Source organism: Solanum verrucosum, unplaced genomic scaffold (assembly GCF_900185275.1).
Source record: "Solanum verrucosum unplaced genomic scaffold, falcon-dt-bn FXZP01000103.1, whole genome shotgun sequence".
Lineage (NCBI taxonomy): Eukaryota > Viridiplantae > Streptophyta > Magnoliopsida > Solanales > Solanaceae > Solanum > Solanum verrucosum.
This window is the reverse complement of record NW_026020048.1, coordinates 4,396,193-4,414,713: the sequence shown is the minus strand read 5'-3', so window position 1 is coordinate 4,414,713 and position 18,521 is coordinate 4,396,193. Positions and strand designations below refer to the sequence as shown.

General features: G+C 28.8%; 1 protein-coding gene across 1 annotated transcript; it reads right to left on the bottom strand.

Moving 5' to 3' along the window:
• Positions 1-30: 30 nt before the first annotated feature.
• LOC125822441 (transcription factor MYB86-like) lies at positions 31-1,140 on the bottom strand. Its single transcript, XM_049501838.1, has 2 exons — positions 996-1,140; positions 31-863 (listed from the first exon to the last, which is right to left on the bottom strand). The coding sequence occupies exons 1-2, from the start codon at positions 1,123-1,125 to the stop codon at positions 31-33; spliced, it is 963 nt and encodes a 320-aa protein (XP_049357795.1). The 5' UTR covers positions 1,126-1,140.
• Positions 1,141-18,521: the final 17,381 nt, after the last annotated feature.

Here is an 18,521-nt window from a genome sequence, read left to right as displayed (position 1 = left end):
TTTTAAAAAATTTTTTAACAACTACTTCAATTAACAATTCCATGCAAGTTGATCTATAGAATTTAAGTTAGTGAAAATTCCACACGGCACCAATTCAGAATCCATAAACTCAAAATCAAAGTCAGAGCCTTCATCAAATGTCACATTCTCCGCGATTCGTGGTCCATCATTGTTGAACTCATGAAGATCATTAACCTTATAGAGTACTTCCTCTTGACAATTCTTTTCCTCAACCTGAACTTGTCCCTCTTGTTTCATTTCTTCATGTCCATTACCAAATTCATGATGTGGAGTTTCAAATCCAGTAACAGACCACATACAATTTTCATTAATAATAGTACTCTGCTTTTTGTAATCAATGGTACTGGCGAAGTTTGAGTTTCCAATAATATTCGTAGTGGTGGGAACACAAACAGATCCATATAGCCGACTCAAACTTGTTTGGCACTGAGGCATATTAGTGTAATTAGGAAAAGTTGACAATGCTGCAAGACTTGCTTTGATCAGGTCCATTGAAACCAACTCTTTTGTTGATGATGACGATAAACTAGTTTCAACAGTGAAAATTGATGATGTGGTATAATTATTGTTGGCTTTTTTCTTAGTAGAAAGGAGATTGTGGGTGTTTGGATCAAAGCCTTGAGAAATAAGTTTCTTTTTTATGCAAGAATTCCAAAAATTCTTCACTTCATTATCGGTTCTACCAGGTAAATGTTTCGCTATTTGTGCCCATCTGTTTCCCAAAATTCTGTGTACATCAATTATAATCCTTTCTTCTTGTTCACTAAAACAACCCCTTTTCAGATCTGGCCTTAAGTAATTTATCCACCTAAGCCTGCAGCTTTTTCCACACCTCTGTAGTCCTGCAAAAGAAGCAGTCAACTCTCTCTGTTACAACATAACTATAATGAGACAGAAAACATGGTTGTTATAGTGAAATGTTGTTATCGAGATTTTAATTACATAAAGGGAATGAAGAATTAAGAAAGTAGTACCAGCTAGTTTAGGAACAGAACTCCAGCAGGAATGGCCATGGGTGTTGATGTGTTTAATGAGTTTTTCATCTTCTTCTGGAGACCAAAGACCTCTCTTTACTTTTTGTTTACTGCAGCAGTGATGACCCATTCTCAATCTCCTCTGCCTTTTTTGATTTACTTTGTCCTTCTCATATTACCTGCACCTATCTATATACTGCTGGCCCTGTCCATGTGCTTACTTTATTTTGAGTGGCGGAGCCACAATTTTAATTAAGAGGTTCAAAAGTATGTATATAAAAAAATTGTTTAATTTTATATATAGTGTAATTTTTCACCCGTAATCCATGTCTGGCTCGGCCCCTGTTTGTTCCTCCAATATTACGAGGCTAGCTAGATTGTCCAATTTAATCATTGTATAAATTAAATACTGCTATATCTCTTGTCTTATCTTCTACATTAACAATATCTACTCGTGTGTTTTATTTTCCTTTCTAATAATATTAGACAAATGCTATACGTGTTTGACAAATTAAGGTGAAGTAGTCATCTTTTTTATCTATAAAAAAAAAAATAGTCATCAACATGACCCACAGACAGGGACGCATACGCATCTGAGAGAGGATATGAAAATTCATCTGAACCTAAGAATTATACATATAAAGAATTATTATTTTTTTGTGTGATTTTGAATTTTCTGAATACAAAATTAAAGGTTGACTTGTGATTAAGAATTAAAAATTTATCTTAAAGTTTTAAATTCAGATTTTAATATTATATAAGTATTTATTTTTTGAATTCCCTTTTAATAAAAATCTTAGATTCATCATTGATCGGGGATGGGATTTTAACTTGGGATGTACTCATGAGAGGACCACCCCAGGTCTTGTTGAGTGCTCCTCTAGGCAAAGTCTTCAAATATGTTTTTCTTGTGCAATACTAATTACTTGGTAATTACAAACTGTACAGGATAATATAACTTTGTATGAATTCTTCACATCCACACCATTTACTAGCACTTTCTAACTTCTTTATGTCTTGGCTAAATGTATTACTCTCTTATATTCTATGTGGTATTTTTTTCTTTTTTATCGCTATAATATTATCACTTTACCTTTTTTTTTACTCAAGAGTCAGGTATAGGTATGTTCATTCATATTCTTGTCGTTGGCAAATCTTCACATATACACAACTCTTTTTCTTTTTTTTTTTTCTTTTTTAGCTTAACCTGTACTTTTCCTTTAAGATTTTTTAAGTTTAATATGTGGACCAATATAACAAACATTGTTAGTACAAAATGATGTGCAAAAGAAAACCCTAATACAAGAAATGTCGACTTAACCAACTGAAGAAGAAAGAAAATGTAATAAAATTACATCATAATGACAATTATTAGTACACCCCTGGTCTTAAATTACTTGTCCACTTTTAAATTAACATATTTATTAAGAAAATAATAATTGATATAATGAATTTACCATTTTATCCCTATTAATGATGAAGTGGATAATTTAAAATTTTAAGATTTTCAAGAATTCAAGAAGTTCTATCTTTTTCAAAATTAATTAATTGAAGGTATAATAGATACAAAAAAATTGCCCTTTCTAGATTTGTTAAAATGGACAAGTAAAAAGAGACGAGTAAAAAAAATAAAATTAGGCAAATAATTAGGAACAAATGAAATAATTTATAACAAGCATTTATCTTGATACTCATTAGCGGAGCCATGAATTTAGCAAAGGAAATGTGAATTGTCTTTTTAGTTATGTTAAAAGTGTGCAAACAAAATATACACTCATAATAGTTACTAATATTTAACATATGTACACCACATAATTTTTTTTAGTGACGAATGTACACTGAATCACCTTTCGCCTAAAGTAGTGGGTAATTAAAATTACATAGTATATAAATTAATTATTATACTTGCAAATAGACTCAGACAAAAAAACTTTTAGCTAATTACCCTAAATAAGTAAAATGGAACTCCACTTTTTTATGATTATAGATGTGATTTACTTTCTAATTGTAGATTTATAAGTGTACCCATAAAGCCTGCCGACAGACATAGTCGTAAATGTTAAATATGGGATGTTATGATGGTATTTCTTTGAAAATGTGTTTAAAATATGTGAAATTATTATTTTATTAAATTAAAATGTGTACAAAATTCGTTAAAATAATAAAATGTTATGATGTTATATCTTACTTTAGATCATTATTATACCACAAGTTTAGCAAAAGATAAGTAATTATTGTAGGAGAGCGAATGATAATATGGATGTTTATGGGAAGAGTAATGATTTTGTATCATTTCTTTTCCTCTAAATTCAACACTAATAAGAATCTTTTTTCAAATAATTAACCTTCTCTTCTTCTTCTTCTTTTTTTCCACCCTCTTGCAAAATTAAAGTCCAGAGGTTTACTTAGTGAAAGAGATAGGCTTATTTCTTAAATAATTAGGCTAAAACTTTGAAAATTAAACAAAAAGAGAGAGATTATTTCTTTTGGTAAATTCTTGTCAATATGGATTATGTCTTATCATATGATAAAATTATGAATTTGAATTTTGGTGTGAAAATAAATCATTTTTTCATAAGAAACGTTTTATCTTTAATTTCAAAAGGTATAATGAATTTGAATGACTAGAACTTTAAAACAAGTACTATTGAATATTATTGAATAACATATTAGTTATTACTAAATATTTTCTCTGTTCATTTTTATATGTTATATTTGGACTTGCCATATCTATTAAGAAAATAATAATTAACATGATTGTTTTACCACGGATATTTCTATTAACTAACTGATGTTTAGTATTAAGTATTGAAAAATAATTTAGGAAATAGATAACTAATGCTAAAAATAAAATATAAAAAAATAATTATATCTTTTCTTAATATATTAAAAATAATAAGTAAAAAATTAAAATAACGGACAAGTAAAAATGAACATGATGTATATACTGGAAAGAAAATGGAAAGAAAGATTTTTTGGTTTCCTTCCCATTATCTGATATATTTGTAGTGGAACCTGACTATCCTGAATTCGTGTCACTTAGAGCTCTATTTGAGGGAATCGCTTCCTTTCAAGTATTTTTTCATATCGAAAGCTCGAACGTAAAAATTTTAGCCAAAAAAGGAGCAGTTTTATCCGGTGCACCACATCAGTTGATAGCAGAAAGAAAGTTCTTTCTTATTTCAGCCAAGCCAAAAGTCATTTTTTGGTGTCAACGATTTAAGATATCATTGATGATTGGGTGGGTCTATTTTCATGATTTGTTACCCCAATCACTTTTTTATTTCTTTTTCTGTTTTTTTGCCTTTCCTAAATAATTTTTCATTTCATCTTTATTTACTATCTTTTAATTTGTTTATTTAGAGGAAATCACGTGATAAAGCAAAGTTTTGAGAAATAGAAAAAGACCTTTGTTACTTACTTTGTTGATAAATGTTTCTTTAATTATTATGAAATTGACTTTGTCTCTTCAGTATTCATCATTAGAGATGAAATTACCTATCGTCATTCTGATGTAACAAACAAAGACACATTTTCTAAAACCAAATCTCCTTCGAATTTCCAATTTTCATCAATCCAATCTTTTTAATGTCTTTTTTTTTTTTTAATGATTTCATCTGTTTAAAAGTTTTCCTACTTTAATGATAAACGTATTCTTTTTCAACATTAATTTCACTTAAAAATAATGCATAAATTTCAATATAATTTAATGTGGGTATTATTTACTATCATCAATGAAATTTTTTATTAATTATGCAAAAAATATTTTTACTCTTTTTTGAATTTTGATTTTTTATTTTTATTTTAGAGAGTATTGAATATAAAATAAAGTCTAAAAATAATTTATTTTTTTCGAAAAATATATATCAGAAATCGAGTGTTAACTTATCCTAGTCTAAAAAAAATTTACTTTTTCCTTCTCAAATTAGTTGTTATGTTTATTTCTTGAAAGACAAACTATGTATAAAAGTATGAATTTTAAAATACATTTTTTCATTAAATTAAAATTGAAATAAGAAAAATTATTTGTATTGGAAAATATATTATAAAATTGTAGGAGATGTTATGATAAATGTTTTATCAATTATTTAATTTAATTTTTTTTTTCAAATCTAATCAAATTAATTCTCCAAAAACGAGCATAGAGATGTTGTTATTAAGAGGGAGGGGAGGGGTCCGTTTCTTCAACTTTTTATGTAGTCTCCTTTTTTAAGAGAATAAATTAGTAATAAATCCCTCGAATTTCACGTCCTCGACAAATAAAAGTGAAATTTGGAAATCCATAGACATGTTTATTCCACACTCGTAGAATCGAGCGGTAAAGTTTTTCTTTTTCTCAAAATCAACTTTTGTTTCTCTTTAATTTGTACATTGCTTTTGAAACATCTACTCTTTTATTGAAAAGTGAAAGTACCTCGGTCCGATCCTTAGGGGTGAAGAATATGAAAAATCGATTGAATTTAATCGAATCGAACCAAATTATGTCATATTTTTAATAAAATTGTGAACTTTTTGTTTAAGTGTATAACTGTACCGAATAATTGGGATGTCTTTTTAATTTATGAAAAACATCAAAAATATTCTGAATCGAACCGAATAACCTTATGTGTATGTAAATATATTTTATATATTAACAATATGTTAAATTTATTATATAAATAAATTTTATAACATTTTTCAAATATAAATATAACATAGGTCATAGGCCTCTGGTGAGTGGTGACTAGACGAATTTGAGTCTTTGCTCTTTAATTAACCTTTAATTAATTAGGCTTAAAATTAAATGATACTATAGTAGATACTCTATCAAACAATACACCTAAACATATACAAACACTCTTATTAAATGTTTAAGATCAAACATTACGACAACAAGGTTTTATATTCTTGACTTCGTGGTGAAGAACTGAAGTGCTTCTTGACGAACATATTTGCGAAAGAAATATTTTAATAATAGTATATTTTGAGGTGATATTAAAAAAAAATACCCGAAAATTAACTGAACCATACTGATACTAAAGAGAAACTGATATGGCTCTTGGGATGGTTTTAAAAAATCTAATTTTGGTTATACATCATAAAATACCCCAAAAATTGAGATGGTATAACTTTTTAAAAATAACCGACCGAACTATCATAGTGACACCCCTACCTATCCCTATCTACGTGTTAATTTTTTATTTGGCGTACCTATTAAGAAAAAATAATAATAATTGACATAGTGAGATTATCATTTTACCCATATTAATAGATAGAGTTCTAAAATTAATTTACCCATTAAAGAGGTTCTACCTTTTTTCAAAACACTAACTCTCTAAATAAATTGATAATATAATAAGTAAAAAAAATTATTTTTTCTTGATTTATCAAAAATGACAAGTAAAAAGTCAAAATTAGACAAGTAAAAGCGACATAGGGAGTATCGACAAACATTCTTATCATATTTACTAATTTTTCTTATAATTTAAAATAATTACACTTCACTATTTAATAATTTCACACCAGATTTCTAGTCAGATATTGTGAATCACACTAGATATACACTATATATATGGTGTAATTCACATGCATATTAGGTACGTGAGTGATATATGAGAGTGACAACCAAGATGGGAGGGAGGTGAGCGAGATATGTTTATGTATTTCAGATACATGTAATCACACTAGATACACACTATATACATGTATTTAGTGTGATTCTCATATATCTGGGATACCATATGCGAGCGAGATATGAGTGTGGCGGCGAGCGAGAAGGGAGGGAGACGAGCGAGATTTGTATATGTATCTCAGTCCCCAGATACATGTGAGTCCACTTAGATATAGTATATCCAAAACAAATTACACCTAATTTGACCGTATGTATCTCGAGATACATATATGTGAACTTATCTAGATGCACCAAAATCTGGTAAGATTCGTAATATTGTAAACTAGCATGTATTTAAGTAATTAGTTGCTAAATTAATAATATTTTTGAAAATTACCCATATAATCACAAATCTTTGATTTAGTATTTAAATCTATTTTCAAGGGAATTCAAATTTCAATTCATCCAAAAATTATAACGTGCAGATATGGCAAAATTATGAGATTTTTTTTATTGCATATGAATTCTTAAATCCTCTTACATAAGAGAAATTTTTTGTACATTCGTAAAGGATTCTTACACGAATTTCTAGTTTGCTCCACCATTGTCTATTAATCCTACCTAAACAAATTTCTAGCTTGCTCCTCCGTCGTCTATAATTTCAACCCAAACTATACTAAACAAAATAAAAGCAAATAGTTATCTACTTAGCTCAACAGATTGACGTGACATTAGAATTAGTTTTCATGATAATCATCATAAAAATTAGTACTAGTACTTAGTACTAATAAATATCAGAATATTTAATTTGTTTAATGTTAATTTTGATTGATATATTATGATGGGATTTAAAGCAAAATGATGGCTTTGAAGGTAGGGAGTCAATTAGGCTTTGAGAAAAATAGTTAGGACCACACATTGCTAGGAAAAGAGAAGCCCTAATAATCATAAGTACAATGGACCTCATAAGTATTAATTTAATGAATTTATCATAGTTTTCTAGTTAAATCAAACTTTAATTATATTTGCCGACAATCTAAACTTCCTATTAAGTCCTTTGTTGACTTTTCTGTGCACTTTCCTATTTTGTTTCAACCTATGAAAAAAGCAAAACTTTAGTACTCCTGGTTCATATTTAATTGTGTTGGTTTTCTTATTTAGAGTCAAACGATAAATATTTTAATTAATATTTTATGATATATTTTTTATCACATTGATATGCAAAAAATTATAATTATAGTGCTTTTTGTATAATTTTTGAATATCTAAAGTTTTTGTTTAAAATATCGAATTAATGTAATCTAATTTAACTTTAAAAATTAATTAAATTGACTTTCGAAAAACACAACATAACAATTAAAAGTGGACAAAGATAATAGTAGTATTTTTTTTTTTAATTTTCATTTGGTGTATTAAGGCTCAATTATATTTAGTTTTGCGTCGAAAATTTTCATATTTATAGGTGAAAATATTTTTTAATAAAGACAACGTCATACATTTTGTAGAATTCAAATACAAGGCCTCAAATTAAAAAATAAAAAAATATTTATTGCTTCACCATAATTCTTATTGATAAAGCAAAACTAAACTTCATCAGTCCCACTTGCCTAGCTATTCAGGAATAATGGATTGGTTCTTTGTTCTATTTACTTGTTATATTCATTACAAAAACTGATTAAAATATTTACTGTATCCCAATATAGGTAAACTAAAAATATTTACATGAAATAGTTGAGCATGTGAAACTCGCTCAAACACTATTATTATTATAAAGGGAATACTTATTCTCTTTCGAAACCCAAAAGAAATTGATTTATTTATTTTTCAATTTTACCCTTACTCTATTAAATGTGGTGAAAGAAAAAAGTAATAAAATGGTATCAAAAAATTAACAAGGATAATTTAATTTTAAAAAATGTAATTCATATAAGGGATGGTGAGTTGGCCACTAGCTATGGAATATTGGATTTTGTTGTCCCAAAATTAACTTTTTAATTATATTTCCAAAATTTGGGATCATGACAGAAAGTGACAACCACAAATAAATAAATAATTTTTTTAAAAAAATAGCTAAAGATTTAGGTAATTTATGAGTAAGTTATAAGCAGCAGCTTAGCTAAAAATACCGTTATACATTGGTTGATTTGTTTGTTTTTTCTTTTAATTTTTCCAATCAAGAGAATATGCAAATAAATCAATTAGTCGTGTTTTAGGGTGGATACTGAATTTCGAGATTAAATCTTGTGATCCGAATGTGATTTCTTTATTTTAACTAGAAATTTTAAATTTAAATCTTAAAATTAAAAAAAATTCTAACAAGAAGCTCATTCGCCTCATTTGATAAATTCGAATTGAATTAGTAGGGGCACCCAAAAAAATTGAACAATGGTATGAGAGTAGAATTGAGAAGTTCTATCTCAATCAATAAATAAAATTACAATAACTAGATTAAGAAATATCATTTAACTAGGTAAAAATTAAAAATAAAATAAGCGTGGGAAGACGATGTTTTAATTTGTTTGAAAAAAATCATATTAATTGTCTAGCCACGGATATTTTGTGGTGTTTTATCATTTTGACTAATTATAAGATATGAATCTAGAACTGGGCTTAATTTTCTAATTAAAAGATCATTTCAATTAGAAAAAAGAAAAAACTTCTTGTGAATATGTAATCATTTTAATGGGTAAAAAAAAAAGCATTTACATTCCTTAATGTTAATTTAGCAAGCTAATACTATTAAACGTTCAAATAGCCATATATTCAAAAGTCATAAAATATAGTCAAATACTAATGAATTTCAAAAATCACGATGGCATGCTAAAAATTTCTTTTATTTTAGTTCGAAGTTCATTATATTATCATGGTTAGGATTTTCACAGTAAACTCAAAAACTGAATCAATTTTTTAATATAAAAAACACACACACATTTTATTTTTGGTTATAAAATTTAAAAGTCAACAAAATTCTGATTTGTTTTGGTTTTAATCAAATATAACCAAAAAATTAAATCAAAATAACATATGAATCTTTTGCGCTCATGAGTCATAACAATTGAATTTTAATCTGTATAGAACAATGTTTTTCATCCTTTATTTGTTTAAGTATATAAAGGAATTTTACAAGTTAGATAAGAGGTTTTTGGTCAATTTTTTTTAAAAAAATGGCTTAAAAAACTCAGACGTCACATCGTTAAAAACATATCGAATATATTACTTTTCATTTTGAATCATCTTTTAAGTAAAATAATAATAAAAGCTAAATAATCTTTTAAACATATATAAATAAAAAAATTTATGCACGTATTTTAAATAGTTCAGTGATCATTTAAGTAACGAAGTCAAAACAAAAATCAAACAAGCACTTTCTTTTGATATTGCACCTTGCACTAAAAAAAGTACGATTTGTGTTTGGACCTTTTTTTTTCAAGTAAATACATTAAAATTAATTTATGCAATCCTCTATTAGTCAAATATTTTATAAGCTACTTTCCCACTCTTTTTTATGGTATATAGATTACACGAAAATGAAATGAGTTAAATTTATTCTACAGTGTCTTTAATTATTATTCAGCAAGTTCTATGACATAATAAATTACATTCCTTAAGCTTTTAAGTTACCTTCCATCTTTTTTTTTTGGCTAGTTAATCCAGCAATTACCTTGTCTTCATTATATATATATGGGTTAAGGTTAAGTACAAGCTACAAATCAAATTAGAGTTTTTCTTCATAATTAATCACTAATAGTACACTCTAATTAAGACATGGCTATGAGCAAACCTTCATACACTTTGTTCTCCTTGGTGTTTGTAATTCTTATCTTAATTGGTATATATATCTCTCTATTATATAATACACACGCTTGTTACTGGTGTTTTATGCATTAAACTGTCCTTATTTTATCGTGATCCATGAATTTTAACTCAATTCTTTTTGTATGTTTGATAGGTTTGCAAAGTATAGATGCTTCTGGACCACCATGTAAGACTAATAAGGAGTGTGTACCTTATTGCAGTGTCCCTGTTAGTAGAGGCACTGGAATATGCTTTGATGGATATTGCACGTGTGAAAAACAAGAATCTATCAGCAATGCTAGGAAAATTTTACATGACTAGAAATAGGGATATATGAAAAAATTATGTTTTTTGTTTGTTTTTTTCACCTTGATATATGATTTGAATAAAATGTGACAAGGAATTCGATTTTTGATCGGTGAATTTTTTTATCATGTTTGGAGGATGAAAATCGATGAGAAAATAATGATTCATCAAAGTTAATTATTTATAACCGTCTTAATTTTTTGTTAGTAAAGATAAAGCAAAACTTGATCCTTTTTTGTTTTCATTTTATGTTCATGCATTAAGGCTCAATTTTATCTGAATTCTTATTTTAAAAAATCACATTTGAAGGTAAAATATTCTTATCAAAGGAAATTTTGTATATCTAATAGAGTTTGAATACTAGATCTTTAATTAAGGATGAAATAATTATATTTTCCGCTTTACCACAACATTGGTACCACTTATCTAGCTATTCAAGAATAATGAATTGGATCATGTTCTATTTTACTTTGTTATATTCATTACAAAAAAAAATGATTTAAAATACTTATTGCATCTCAATATAGGTAAATAATAATAATACTACGTGAGATAGTTGAGAATAGTTCCTCTCACTTTTTTCTTTAGTTTTACCCTTACTCTACTAAATGTGGTGAAAGAAAGAAGTAATAAAATGATATCTAAAAATTAATAAGGGTAATTTAATAAAAATATTGTTTATATTAATATAAGGGATGTGCTTGGTCTGTGGTGGGAGAGGATGTTACAAATGCAGTGCCAGAATTTTTTCAGAATAATAAGATTCTAAGGCAGATCATTACAACAAGCATTGTTCTCATTCCAAAAATAGAGGTACCTGAATGTCACACCCCGAATCTACACCCTGGACGTGGCCAACACTCGAGAACCATTGCTGGCCAAAGCGAACCCTTGGCCTGGCTTACTTACTCAGCGGAAGACTTTAAGCAGTAAGAAAAGGATTCATATGCTAAATAACTCAACTGTCTCAAACTGAACTCATAATGTTTTAAAAATGAACATTTAACTTAGCCAAAATGGCAACTCAAATCTTAACATAAGCCAATAACAAAAAAATGACGAATGAACTAATATCTTACTGACTATCTATGAAGTCTCTAAAACAACTGAGATGGATGTAGGGACAGGCCCACGACATCCTAATGAACTAAATGATAAAGTAATGAAAAAGGGGATCCTCCGGAATGCAAGGAGGCTCACCAACAACTCTGAAGCTCAACTGGATCAACGATGCGCTGGATGTTAATCCTGGTTACCTGCGTCTGTATCATAAGACGATGCAGGCCAACTGGCATCAGTACATTGAATGTACAAGTATGCGAGTTGGAAAGTTAAACACAACTTAAGCTTGAAAGGATCTAAAAGGAAACAAAGAACTTACCTGGTTCAACTCAACTCAACTCAACATAACTGAACTGATTTCAATATAAAACAGTTTAAAAACAAGTGCAATATAAGAAAAAGTTGTTTAAAACATGATGTCAACTCTGTGTATTTAGAAATACAATAATAACTCTGTATGTATGCAAAGATACAATATGAACTCTGTTTGTATATAAAAATACAAAATACTGAAGTTTCTCTAACCGACAACCATCACTTAAGAGCTATAGTGATGATACAACGTTTTACCTCACGCTGCCAAGGACCGTCCTATACCTTGTTGGGGGTATAGAACCTAACTCACTAAGTGGATCCATTAGTCTATGCTAAAAAGCACTAAAGGAATCATCTAAAAAGTATGACCCTTTTCTACCCATGGTGGCTACATGGTTTATGGGGGCTGTGAATTATCTGAACTCTCCCTTATATCGGTGCTCAATACTACCAAAAATATAATATTAGCTCTTATGTTTAAAAACATACTTCTTTCTGTGATTTGAGATTAGTGCTCAAAAACTTAGTTCAAAGGCTATCTTGGAAATCAAAGTTTTCTCTCTTTCTTCATTTAGAAAGCGATTACTCTTTTCTGAAAACTAGCCTGAAGACTCCTTGGAAATCGAGATTTCCTTTCTTGTTTAAATGTGAAAACTTTTACCCTTTGGGAATACATAGTCCCCAAATACTTTCGAAGAAATGAACTTCAAGCTTTACTCTTTACTCTTTACTCAACTTGAACTTTAAGTATTAAAACAAAGTTAAGACATTTGGAAATCTCTAAGAACTTCTCTTGACTTTGACCTTAACTGTTCTTGACTTGACTCTTAACTGGTCCTTAAATTGAATTATGGATTCAAGGATTGTGATTTGTGATTGGAAAGATCTCATGATGTTTAGGAATGATTTTAGATAGCTAAACATGAGAAAATATCAAGAAATCACTTTTTGAGGGTGGGTTTGCGACGCGGAGAAGCATTTAAATTTTAATTTCGAAAATAACTTTTGAGGCAGAACGGTCCGTGACCGCTCCGCGACGCGAAACGACTTTTCCCAAAACTGGGGACTAGCTCCGCGACGCGGAGGTACTGCCAAATTTCAACTGACGAAATTTTTCTTCGTTTTCTAGCTCTAAACCCTCTAAACTCCATAGGTTCTTTCCCCAAACACTTAGAATCGATTATATGCTCAAAGTACATCAGATTCTACTCAAAATCAAACCTAAAATCACGAATTCGGATCAAACAACTCCTCAATGATTTCAACAAATCAAGAATTTAATAGAACTTCAACAAACCCATCAGAACTCAACTTCTAACCTTTTAAGAACTTAAATTTACTGAAATAAATCATGATTGGCGCGTGGGTGAACTAACCCAACACTATGTGATCTCACATACCTTGTAGGGATCACCCCCGACGAAATCCACAAGCTAATCTCGACGAATCTTGCTTCTCTTCTCCTTTCTCCTCTTCTTTTCTCTCTTCTCCAAGCCCTAGCGTATTTTGGTAAAAGCTTAAATTGATTTAATTTTGTTTAGACCTTAAGTTAATTACCAAAACCGAAATAAAATAATTGGGCAAGGAAAAGACCAAACTACCCTTTAAAAATCCGGATTGAACTTTCCTTATTCTAACAGCCCAACTTCCAAATAACATATCTTACTCATACGAACTCGAAATCGCACAAACTCAGCAGCGTTGGAAAGATCATTCCAATAGTTTTCCTACCATAACTGGAAGTGCTCCTAACTCATCCTGAGCTAGTTATGGCCGTTTGAAGTTGACCAAAAATTCACTTTTTTTTCCGAACTTGACAAAATTTCCAAATTTTCCTTCTCCCCAAAAATGACTATTTCAAATTCTTAGCTTCTTCCTAGTTATTTCAAATTGCGAGATGTTACACTGAAGTTGCAAGTCAATATAGACCAATATCCTGCTGCAATGTCATTTACAAGTGCATATCAAAATTAATCTGTAGTAGATTAAAAACTGCAGTAAACCATATAGTAGCAGAAAATCAGTCAGCCTTTGTACAAGGGAGATCAATGATGCATAATGTGTTGATTTGTCATGATTTATTAAGACACTACAATAGGATGAATATATCTCCTAGATGTCTTATGAAAATAGATCTAAAGAAGGCTTATGACATGGTGAGTTGGGAGTTTCTTGAGAAAGTCGTAGGTGGCTTTGGGTTCCCTAAACAGTTCATCAAATGGATCATATTAGGAGTCACTACCACAATGTTTTCAATAAAAATGAATGGAGAGAAGCATGGATTTTTTGCTGGAAAAAGAGGTTGAGACAAGGAGACCCTGCATCTCCACTGCTATTTGTTCTAGTTATGGAATACTTGTCAAGAACTCTTCAGACTATGAACACTCTTTGAAAAAGCAAAGGCAAATACAAGTTGACACAGTCTGGCATCTATTCTATAACCAGAAGTTACTTGGCAATCATAAGCCACAAACCAATGTTGATCTCATCTGGACATCGTTGGCTCTACGATTTACAGTGTGGTTGGCAGTTACTCACTCAGGAGAGGAAGTTGAAACTAAGCATTCAAGTAGATAACACTGATTGTTGTCTATGTGCTATGGAGACCAATGTTCATCAATTTGAAAAGTCCACTATATGGCAAGAGATGATTCAATGGACAGGTACAACAATGCAGAATGTAGGAATTCTGGATAGCATTAGGAAGAAAGCAAAAAAGGAGATTATGGCAGCTATAGGTGGAGTAGTCCTCTATCATACATGCCATCACAAGAATTGAAAGAAATTTAAAGGGAAGCAGATTCATACAGCTGACATAATTCAAAAGAACTTAATTATTTCATTTTTACAGATATACATGGGTTGGTTTGTTTGTTTTTTCTTAATTTTTCCAACCAAGAGAATGTGCAGATAAATCAATTATTAGCGCTCTGGAGTGAATATTAAATTAAGGAATCAAACTATGTGAATGATATGTGTGATTTGTTTAATCTTTAATTTGAGCCTTAAAATTAAGAAAAAGTTCTAATGGAAATTTGATTCGCCTTATATCATGCAAATTCGAATTAAATTAGTTAGAGCTCCAAAAAAATACTCAAATCAGGAATCATGAATTTCAAAAATCACCATGGCATCCTAATTTTTCTTTTGTATTGAAATTCATTATATTGTCATAATTAGGAGTGTTCACATAAACTCAAAAGTCGAATCATGTCTCAAAAAAACAACTACTTGTTTCGATTATAAATTTTAAAAGTCAACTAAATCTGATATAATTTGGTTTTAATCAACTATAATTAAAAAAAAACAAAATGATATGAATCGTTTGCACTCGTGAAAATTGAATTTCTATCTATATAAAGGGATGTTCTTTGATCCTTTATTTGTTTAAATACGAGCCGAAGCAAAGCGGCAAACTTCAGCGAGCAGAACAGGAAGCAATCGAGGTGGAGGAAGATGGAACCTTGAAGGGACGCGTGTTATGCTAGAAAGTGGAGGAAGATGAAGCTGTGGTTTTTGTGTAAAATTGGAAGTGAAATGACAACACTACCCTTACGAGCAAGCACACATGTCACCGGAGTGGTGCTTGATAAACTCGAACTCCCTCTTATATAATAAGAGAATATATAAAAAAGAATAATGACAAAATATATTACTTTCAGTTTGAATAATCTTTTGAATAAAATAATAAAAGATAAGTGATTTTTACTAATATATAAATGTTGTAAATTTCATTCACGTATTTTAAATAATTCAGTAATCGTTTGAACAGCAAGGTCATAAAAAAAATAATCAAGCAAGCACTTTCTTTTGAATTTTTTTTCCAAGTAAATCCAGTCAAATTAAATTATGCAAATCCACTATTAAATAAACATTTAAAAAGTTATTTCCAACAGTAAGTTAAGTAAATCTATTATATAGTGTCTTTATTCAGTAAGTTCTATGACAAAATTAATTACATGCCTTAAAGCTTTTGATTTTCCTTCCATTTTTTTTTTTGGCTAGTTAATCTGGATAGCATACACCTCTAATTAACTTACTTTCCAAGTTTTGGCCAATTATTAGAGATATAATTCACCTTGTCTACACTATATATATCTCAATAGGGGTTGCAATGTTTTGTACAAATCAAATTAGAGTTTCTCTTCATAATTAATCACTAATACACTCTAATTAAGACATGGCTATGAGCAAAGCTTCATTCACTTTGTTCTCTTTGGTGTTTGTGATTCTTCTCTCAATTGGTATATCTCTCTCTTATATAATACATATACATTTGTTGTTGATATTTTGTACATCAAACTATCCTTATTTTATCGTGATCTATAAATTTTAACTCAAATTTTTTATATGTTTAATAGGTTTGCAAAGTGCGGATGCTTTTGGACCAGCATGTAAGACTAATCAGGATTGTGTAGTTTACTGCAGTGTCCCCATTAGTAGAGGCACTGGAATATGCTTGGGTGGATATTGCACATGTGAAAAACAAGAATCTATCAGCAATGCTAGGAAATTTTTACATGACTAGGAATAGGGAAACATGAAAAAAAAATTATGTTTTTTGTTTGTTTTTTGTACTTTGATATATGATTTGAATAAAATGAGACAAGGAATTCGATTTTATGTTTGGAGGAATGAAATCAATGAGAAATGAATATTTCATCAAAGTTAATTATCCATTACCTTCTTAGTTTTTTTTTCATTAAAGATAAAAACAAAATTTAGTATTTTTCTGTTTTCATTTGATATCCGTGTATTAGAGCTCAATTATATCTTGTATTAAAAAATTCACATTTGAAGGTAAAATATTTCTTATCAAAGGCAATTTCGATATCTAATAGGGCTTGAATACTAGATCTCTAATTAAGGATGAAATAATACTTTCCGCCCCTCACTATTCTCGACTTCTCGTTGATAAAGCAGAACTAATTAACTTCATTGGTACCACTTGCCTAGCTATTCAAGAATAATGAATTGGATCATGTTCTATTTTACTTTGTTATATTTATTACAAAAAATGATTCGAAATACTTATTGTATCGCAATATAGGTAAACAAAAAGATACTGAAGTCAAGATTCATGAATTACAAAAATCACGATGGCATCCTAATTTTTTTGTTGTTTTAGATCACAATTCATTATATCATGATATAATTAGGAGTGTTCATATAAACTAAAAAAACAAATCAAGTCAAAAAAAAAAAAAATAGTAGCTGCTTTGATTATAAATTTTAAAAGTCAACAAATTCTGATTTAGTCTGATTTTAATCAATTATAATTGAAAAAATACATCAAAATGATATAAATTGTTTGCACTCATGACAATTCCTTGCCCGTGTTGTGCACGGGTTGAGAATAATTTTAAAAATTGCTTTACATGTTTTAACTTTCAATTTGTTGTACATATATACTTCTAAATTACAAATATTCAATAGGAGAATATTTGGTACTCCGTTCGTATCTTTTTGGTTGTCATAGGTTTCTTTTTAAGAGTCAAACGATATGAATTTTGACTAACATGTTAAGATGTAGTTTTCATCATATTAATATGAAAAAATATTGCAATTTATAGTACTTTTCATATAGTTTTTGACTATCTAAAAAATTATTTTAAAATATCAAATTAATGTAATCTAATTTAGTGTTGAAAATTAGTCAAATTAACTCTTGAAAAGCACAAAATGACAATTAAAAGGGACGGATGAAGTAATATTTAAGCTATATTTAGTAATGTTACAAAAATATTGTTATTTATATTTGATATTTCTTTTTATCTTAATTTATATAGTATCTTTTAGATGTAACTAATAATATTTTGTATCTCAATTTATATAGTCTTTTTATCTTGATTTGATATCTTTAGTGTGTAATTGATTAACACAGGAAGTTACTTCTACTTTCTATTGAATATATGTTTCTATGTGAAAGGTGTTAGCAGGTATGATATAATTCTCTATTTTATGAGTATATATAAGTTGAAATTGAACAAACTGTAATTATCGATTTATTACAATGCTATATTGAAATCAAACTTAAAAATATCAAACTATATCGAATTAATTTTTAAAAGCCACAACTTTCTATTCTCTGAGTATATATAAGTTGAAAATTTGAAATTGAAAAAAATTATAATTACTGATTTACCATATGGCTAAATATTGAAATTAAATTTAAAAATATCAAACTGTATCAAACTAATTTTAAAAAGTCATGATTCTCTATTCTAAACTTGAAATTGAACAAACTATAATTACCGATTTACTGCATCACTAAATATTGAAATCATGTTTGAAATGAAGAAATAAATAATAGGTCCCCCATGATCACAAAATTTCATTCACATATTTTAAATAATTCAGTAATCGTTTAAGCAGTAAGGTCATTAAAAAAAAATCTAGCAAGCACTTTCTTTTGCTATTGCACCTTGCACTAAAAAAAATATTACAATTTGTGTTTG